This window comes from Rutidosis leptorrhynchoides, chromosome 9 (assembly GCF_046630445.1).
Source record: "Rutidosis leptorrhynchoides isolate AG116_Rl617_1_P2 chromosome 9, CSIRO_AGI_Rlap_v1, whole genome shotgun sequence".
Taxonomy (NCBI): Eukaryota; Viridiplantae; Streptophyta; class Magnoliopsida; order Asterales; family Asteraceae; genus Rutidosis; species Rutidosis leptorrhynchoides.
Genome location: NC_092341.1, coordinates 279,089,034 through 279,097,798, shown reverse-complemented (window position 1 = coordinate 279,097,798; position 8,765 = coordinate 279,089,034). Strand labels below are relative to the sequence as shown.

Here is an 8,765-nt window from a genome sequence, read left to right as displayed (position 1 = left end):
GCCATACGGCCTAGGCAAACTGCCATGCAATCCGGCTTGCTAGCCCATACGGCCTGCCATACGGCTAGCCAGCCGTATGCAGGCCAATTCCAAGTCTATTTAAAGGGCATTTTGTCATCCATTTTTTACACACCTCTTTTCACTCTCTCACTACAATGCACTTTCTCACACTAGATCTTTCAAGGCCTTCTCACCTCCGAGCGGGAAACTAAGTACCCGGAGGTGAACGCCAAAGATTGTACTAGGAGCGGTCTAGAGGATGTCAGCACTTGTAATGGTCCATATCTCGTCTGTAAACGGTGAACGCTTTCCTTAAATTAAGTTACCTTTTTTACTTTAAGTTTCTTTCTCCTTGCATGCTTATCTATCCGTTACAAATGTTTATTACATGTTGAATATCTTATCTGAAACTTATGCTATTATTATGCTGAAACCTTGACAGTTTAGAAGTCTGATTTACGGATCACCCTTTTCACTTATTCACGTGGCTATAATCTAGTATTAGGACTTGATCAACCCTATGATACGAGGTAAGTAGTTATGTAATGATACGCATATCCGCATAACTATACGGATTACGCATCTAAAGTCCTGAGCCGCATAATAAAATTGCCATTTAAGATATATGGCGCGGGTATAGCCGCATTTAATATGCGCCTATACCAAATAATGTGAGTTTCGTATATTTGCATAAGGGTCCAGTATATTCTAGAAGAATGTACGGTATAATTAATTCAGATTCTTTTCCTTAAATAACGAAAGTTAGTTGGGATAAGATCACATTTAATTAGGGATGAGATCCTATCAAAATCCTAATTCGTGAGACTATAAATACATAGCTCCCAAACCCTAAAATGATCATCTGTTACTAACACGTAACATAGCATACATATTGTCATACGAACAAGCTTCATACGATTACCCACGTAAAGACTTTCAGGTATGTTACAAACTATGAAACCTTCATGTCTTTGGGCCACTCAACCCCGTATGCTGGGTTGTTGGTGGAATCTCAAATCGGCCGCCCTGTCGGAATCGAAATGATGTCGATGTGGGTTATACACGACTAAGGTCGGAGGTTCGAATATTGTTAGTCCTTAAACCCTTTCATGCACTCAAGCGTAGGTTCACCTTGACCTCGTGAAAATATGCTTGATCATTATGTGTGCTTAACATCACAATAGGGATATAGTACCTACGTACGGCTAATCAATTATCCGTCAAAGAAGAGCTGCCCATTTAGGTTATGATTAGAGTAGGCAATATAGAGTTCAGTGAACACTGGCTTACTCAAAATCATGATTCGCGTCAGAAGCAACGTTCTTGAGATGCTGTAAGATGATCCGAGGCTGAGTAAGTGATCGCAAAGGAGATACCTCTAATCCAAATAGCAGTACCTTAGAATATCTAAGATTGCACATCTGTTAATGTTAAGGCATAGCTTAGTATTAAGTGGTGGACCGTTACTATAGTTAAACTAACTAGGATTAAGAAAAGCTGAGACTTTCCTTTAGGGATATACCACTTTATTCATGTACCTAAGATTCTATCCATAAGGTCGTTTAAACCCTCTAAGGTTAACGTTGGGAGTAGGGATATTCGTGTTAGCCATAATCTTCAAAGCCTAAACTCTTAGTGACAAATCAATTAGGTTCATAGCCCAGTTGATTGAAGTTTAGTGTTTATTCTAGGAAGTTGAACTCTTGAATAGTTCCCCATCAGTATTCTATTCTTCATACCTACCCCTTGTATCTTTATAGTTTGTATTACCTTTAGTTAATCTTAACCTATCACCACTTGTCACTAGGGTTAAGTATTTAGACACTTTTATCCCACATTACTGAGCAAACATGCAAAAATGCGAACATGAGTTATACTTATCACTTACTCGTTAAAAGGAAGACAAGTAGGTGAAATATAGCTAGAAACCCCAGTTAAATATAAATAATAAAACCATTATTCCCTTTTGGTAACTGATTCTGACGAATTGTGACTTAACGACACCGCATAAATAAAACCGTCCGTTTTGGCCATACCAGTTCCCAAAGCAAAAATCTCTCAAAATTCGAGTACAGTAAAATTTCACTACCGTAATTTACGTCCGATCTAGCGTAAAATTACGCCACCATGTGAAATCCAGGCGGAAAATTACGCCTCCCAGTGAGCCTTTTCTCCTGTCTTAATTTGGGCTTGGGATTAAAAATTAGTCCAAGGTTGGCGTAATTTACGCCACTGGCGTAAATAGCCGGCGTAAAAATGTAAAAGCTGGCGTCTGTTTTTTCTAACTTTTTCCACAACTCGACTTAAAACGCCATTTTTCGCACCTTTTTGCACTAACTTCTTTTCACATCTACAATACACGAAATTTTATCAAAGTACCTTGTTTTTCACTTAAATGCAATCACTTCTATCATGTTTAAATACAAACGATCGTGTCAAACAATGACCGATCACCTATTCATGACAAATCATCTGATGGGTATTAAGTATCAAATGAGTCAGCTAAATACTCCATGAAAATCATAGTAGGATACCCTACATTTGGATATATTGTCCACAAACACGCATTTATACATGTGCACATCACCATTTTTTATACTCAAATGTTACACTTAACAAAATCGGAGACTATTATGTTTCGGTAATCGATTAGATAGTTAATCGGTTACAAATATTACTATAACTCTAGTATGACGACATCGACCACAGAAGATGCAACACCATCCGGCTAAAATCACCTAACACAACCCGAAGCCACTCGAAATCACTATAAACCAACGAAACCACCTGAAGCCACTCGAAATCACCAGTCGAAACCAAATGATAATAATCCAAAATCACCATGAAAACCGATTGGTCCTAAATCACCACCCAAAAAACACATAGTACCCATTGCATGCCTCGACTTTAAATTGAAGCGACATAATGAAATCGCCCCCTTCTACGACATTTCACTACTTAAATAAGACTAAATCATCGATTGAGGAAAAACTTACCGAAAAAACAAAAATTGAGTAGATATAAGCTATATACAGAGAAGAGATGAGAGGGGTCCTTTGGACCGCCAGCTAAGGACGACAGTCGGAGAAGCAGGTTAGAATATATTCATTTGTGTACTCAATCAAGGTATTTGGAATCTGAGGACTAACCTCGTAGTCACATATAAGTGTATAGAGATAGAGTATGTTTGACATAAATAGCTAGAGTTGAAAGTTGAATTAAAAAGTTAAAGCTGAAGATGAAGATAGAGTTTATTATAATAAATTCTCATATGCTCTATGTATTTCTAAAAAGTAGTTTGATGAACTTATTTAAATCTCTATTTTTTTTTATTATATGCCACTTCATATATAAAAGAGTTTACTAAAATTATACTCTTTTTATATCATGAAACAAACCAATAGAGAAGGTGTATTTGGGAGAGAATTTTTTTTTTTTTTTTTCAAGATCTAGCAAGGAGGGATAGAAAAGCTACAAAAGCATAGTACTCTCCCCGCCACAATCTATCTATATACTTTCATAGAATAGATACACATAACACATATATGTATTTATATCTATAGCCCAACCTTATTCCTACATTTCTTTATGAATCCTAGGTTTCTTTTTCTTCCTCTCCACTTCTTTTTAAACTCAACTTAAAAGCAACACAAGAAATTTATCAAACTCAAAAACATACACAAAACAAAACACTCATCATCCCATCTTCTTTAATCATTTCACTATATTATTATTTGATCCATTAGAATGTGGGATCTAAACGGGTCACCCGATCTAAGAAAGGAACTTGAAGAATCCACCGCTTGTTCTTCACCGGTTGATCCACAACATAATCATATTAACAGTAAAGGTAAACGGGTCGGATCCGTATCAAACTCAAGCTCATCCGTCGTCGTTATGGACGGTGATGATGTCTCCGATGAAGATGATTCTGAAAAAGGGATGAGTTCAAGAAAACGGTTGTTTGGTTTCTCTATGGATGTTGACGGTGAGTCGCCGGTGACACGTCAGTTTTTTCCGGTTGATGATTCTCAAGTGGGCCCTACTACTAGTACTTCTCTCGCGGTTGGTGGGAGTTCTTTTCCGGCTGCTCACTGGGTTGGTGTTCAATTTTGTCATCAGTCGCCGGGGCTTGTCGCCGGAGGTTTTGTCGGAAAAGGTGCCGGTGTGCCGGAGGTACCTCTTCCAATGAAGAAAAGCAGACGGGGCCCACGTTCTAGAAGCTCACAGTATCGTGGAGTTACATTTTACCGGCGAACTGGCCGATGGGAATCACACATATGGTTTGATTATATATTTTTTTTATTTGACTTTAAATATTTTATTTATTCCTTTTTTGTCAATAATACTAATAATAGAAATGTTTTCTCTTAACTATATTACTATTACTGTGTCACCTAAAATGATCTGTATTGGAGACTATTATGATATTTAAAATTTTGTTTTACAACGTAATAAAAATAAAATTATATTTTCAAAAAAACAATAATTGGGTTTTATTATTGGATAATTAATAATTGTATTAATTGAATATTTTTAATGATTTCAGGGATTGTGGAAAGCAGGTGTATCTCGGTAAGTATTTTTACATTATTTTTTCTTCTAATTTTACAAAATAATAATTTTACTGGTGCCAATAATAGTAATATCTCAACATTTTAAGGATTAATTGTTAATCTAAAATTATAAGTATTTTTTTTTTTTTTTTTTTCAAACACAGGTGGATTTGATACTGCACATGCAGCTGCACGGTTAAACACAATCAATACTCTAAATACTTTTTTCCCCCTAATAATGGTGAATAAAATAAAATAAATTAAGTTTAATCAAATAAATAAATTGTATTTGCAGTGCATATGACAGGGCAGCAATCAAGTTTCGTGGAATGGAGGCCGACATAAATTTCAGCCTTCAAGATTATGAAGATGACTTGAAACAGGTTTGTGTGTGTGCTAAGTTTCTACTTTTAGTTTGTTTATTTATTAAAATTTCATGTTATCTTCAACAGTGATTATTTGTTTCCTTATCTTGAAACATATCTAATATATATTTTTTTTTCTTGTTTATGTAAAAAAGTATAAACACCAACCATAAAGTAGTCAAATATATGATCAAGAAAAAACTATCTAGCTTAAAAAGATGGACTTGCAACTAACCTTCATTTTATTTTTATTTTTTTTTAATTAAAGAAATAAAATAACTTGATACACAATATGGTTATGATTGTGTTATAACTTGAAATAAAAACAGATGAGCAATTTGACGAAAGAAGAATTTGTGCATGTACTAAGGAGACAAAGTACAGGATTTCCAAGAGGGAGTTCAAAATATAGAGGAGTTACTTTGCACAAATGTGGTAGATGGGAAGCAAGAATGGGCCAATTCTTAGGCAAAAAGTACGTTTCCTTCATTATTTATTTATTTATTACTTTTTTTATTAATTAATAATTAACTATGATCAGTTTTCATCATTTGCAAACAAAGCAATATAGTACTATTTTGTGAACATACATCATATTTTTTCATATTCTTATCTAAAGTTAAAGAAACTTCGGGTTTGCTTTACTATAAGAAATGATGATTGGGGGACGGTTTTAAAGTTGATATGGTATAATTTTTTTCATCCATTTAGGTCTATTTCTTTTGATATTTACGTGTAATTAAAGAATTAGTTTATTTTAAAAGGCTTGTTAAGTCAAGTACAACAACAATTTTAATGTTAATATAGTTTATTATTATGTTAATTTATAGTTTTTCATAATGTGTTTGTGAGTACCATGTTTTCAGTTTTTCACAAAAAAACAAAAATAATAAAAAAGATAGTCCAATTCAGATTTAGATTATACATATAATACATATATAAAGAACTTCACCATATTTGTAAAAAGTAACAATTTGGTTAAAGGTATCTATTTCATGCTCTCTAAATAATGAGTATACACTACTTCAATAATTTCGGCTGTCTCAAACCCTGTAATAATTCCTTTTATTTACGTAGTATTATTTATGGTTATTTTATAGCTCCACTATTATTTTCTAAACTCATAAATTATTTGACAGATAATTTGTATATACGAGGTATTCTATAGAAGATTTTAAATGTAAATATCGAGCCCTTAAATATTTTTTGGAAAATAATGTGTACATACTGGATGTCTTACCAATTATGGTAATATTGGACATAAATAAACATATTTTTATATGGGTTTGCGATATTAAATCCAACATTGTATTATTATTATGTTTTAGAAGACAATAGATAACCACACTTTAATTTGAAAACTAACTCTATAAAGAAGGTGTACTTATTTTCCATTTATGTTTAAAGCTGGCTAAGGATGGACTATAGCTATACACCTATCTACCTACTTCTATCATTTCATCAAGTTAAGTCACTTCAAAACACACTAGATATTTTTCCTTTTTTGACTCACTGTTTATACATTACATTTTTAGGTACGTGTACCTCGGTCTTTTTGATACAGAAGTTGAAGCTGCTAGGTAAATATGACTAATTTATTTCTCAAAGGACTGATAATGTCATATATCTATTCCCAATGGTAGTAAATGAAAATATGATTTTTATTTTATTTAGAGCTTATGACAAGGCTGCCATCAAATATAATGGAAAGGATGCTGTCACCAATTTTGATCCCTCAAGTTATGAAAATGAGTCCAATGTTGCCACAGGTAAAAAAAAAAGTTATACACTTTTGTTTCTTATGATATGTAACTTGTTATTATTATCATAAACTTAAAATATATACCGTGTATGCAGATAATTTAAATAATAACAACAATAATCATGATCATGGCAACAATTCGAATACGGATCACAATCTTGATTTGAGCTTAGGAGGGAATGCAGCCCCAAACAAGCAAAGGAATCGAGAGCACGGATCAAGACACGCGGTATATATGTTTAAATACGTTTAATCTTTTTAGAATTTTTTTTTTCTTTTTGAATGGCTTTTAAGAGTCACTGACAGTCCACCTCTATATATACCTTATGTGAAAATAGGCACTTGGAGCCGGTCGGAGTGATCAAGGGTATAATGAGACAGAAACGTTACAGCTTTTGAGCGAAACACATATTCAGTCTGTTGGGTCATCGAACGGAAACTTTGAATCTCGTGGCTATGGACATACAACGAGACCTCTTGATCCGCCTATGTTTCATACGTTACACCCACCGCTTAATTTCTCAAATCACCAAGTGCGTCTCGTATCTAAAATTTGATTTCAAAAGTAACTTTCATATTTTCAAACTATTTTTTTATTTAATCTTAATCTGCAACAATATTCACATTCGACTTACACTAGCCATATTATATAAAAATTCCTGCTAATTTAAAAGTTCTCGTCATTTTGTTGGTTTTCATTTAAACCTTTGACTATAAGCATTATCTGTTACTACCTCAAAACCACTCATTTGAGCCGCATATGTTGCATTTTATTTTGTAGAGCAACCTTGTGAGCACGATGGTTGAAGAAAAAAATTCGACTCGGCACAACAATCTACAAATGTATGCAAATAGTGCTGCAGCATCATCAGGATTCTCACAACAAAGATATAACATGAGGCAACCTGCAGCCCCACCACACACTCAAACATGGTTGTACAACAATGGCTATAATAATAATAATACCACTTTTTCTTGAACTCTAGCTCATTTCAACCATTACTACAACTTTCTATTGGTTGTAAATATGTCAATGTTTTGTATTAAGACTAGCTAGCTTGAGCTTTTAATACGAGTATTTTTTGAGTTTCTTTTCACATTCTTCATTTATCATTTACTATTTATATTTATACACCGAGCATTCTCACTGTGCTCATGATCATAAGTTTAGCTAGCCAGTTAGGCTAAGTATTACTTTCAGACTACTAAGAGGGCTCCCAATGGAGTAGTTCCTCCATCCCTAGTCCTCAGTGTTACATCAGCGTCACATCAGCACTTCCTTTACTAAACACTCCCAACAATGACACTCCTTACTCAAATAAATTGGGACCCAATATATAAATTAATTATTATGTGTACAAATTTTGGAACATCATGTACAAGCTAACAAAACACTTTCATCCGTCCACAAAAAATTCAAGAAAGCACGATTAGAGGGACGAGTTGCTGGACGCTTACTTGGGCGGAGCACTGGGCGGCTGGTCAGCTCCCACCTGAGCTGGTGGTTGGGCGAGCCTCAAGACTGAGGCATTGGGAGCAGTCTAATAACTTAGTTTATTATATCCTTATATGATCCAATCCGAAACTTTACAATTAAGAAAGTTTATAGGTATAAGTTGTGCGACACAACGCGTATATTATATTCAAGCAAAATCTTATATTCATGCAAAATCCCTTATTAATGATTTACTGATGAAATATGATTTCTCTTATATAGTATTAGCCACTCAGATTTTGATCGTTTAATTTTTCATCTATTGTCGTTTCTAATTAAACTGTGGCGTTTCGCTATCCTATTTATATACTTTGATTCCCCAATTCCTTCACCAACTTTGCCTCTTCACGCCATCCTTCCAAAATTAGGATTTTCAGTAGTTGACCAGAAATCGTAGCTACCGTTGTGGTCGTTGGTGTGGACTTCGTTGCCGCTATCTCCGGAGTACCATACATTTGATGGTATTCCAATCTTAACATTTTATGGTAACAATCAGTCAGTACTTCTCTTCGATTGTAACTAATACTAAATGTATTTATATAAGCTTATTTTTCAAAAATAATATAAACGGTGTGCCGTGTTATATC

The 8,765-nt window shown here is 34.1% G+C and overlaps 1 protein-coding gene across 3 annotated transcripts; it reads left to right on the top strand.

Moving 5' to 3' along the window:
• The first annotated feature begins 2,598 nt into the window (after positions 1 to 2,598).
• LOC139867454 (AP2-like ethylene-responsive transcription factor TOE3) lies at positions 2,599 to 7,780 on the top strand. Of its 3 annotated transcripts, XM_071855821.1 has the most exons (11): positions 2,602 to 3,093; positions 3,747 to 4,283; positions 4,550 to 4,575; positions 4,721 to 4,751; positions 4,852 to 4,939; positions 5,251 to 5,396; positions 6,457 to 6,501; positions 6,596 to 6,690; positions 6,779 to 6,912; positions 7,022 to 7,216; positions 7,465 to 7,780. In XM_071855821.1, the coding sequence occupies exons 2-11, from the start codon at positions 3,748 to 3,750 to the stop codon at positions 7,660 to 7,662; spliced, it is 1,494 nt and encodes a 497-aa protein (XP_071711922.1). In that variant the 5' UTR covers positions 2,602 to 3,093; position 3,747; the 3' UTR covers positions 7,663 to 7,780. The 3 variants fall into 3 exon arrangements, with proteins under 3 accessions (XP_071711923.1, XP_071711922.1, XP_071711921.1); XM_071855822.1 differs by having other exon boundaries at positions 2,599 to 4,283; positions 7,022 to 7,248; positions 7,465 to 7,592; XM_071855820.1 differs by having other exon boundaries at positions 2,602 to 4,283.
• Positions 7,781 to 8,765: the final 985 nt, after the last annotated feature.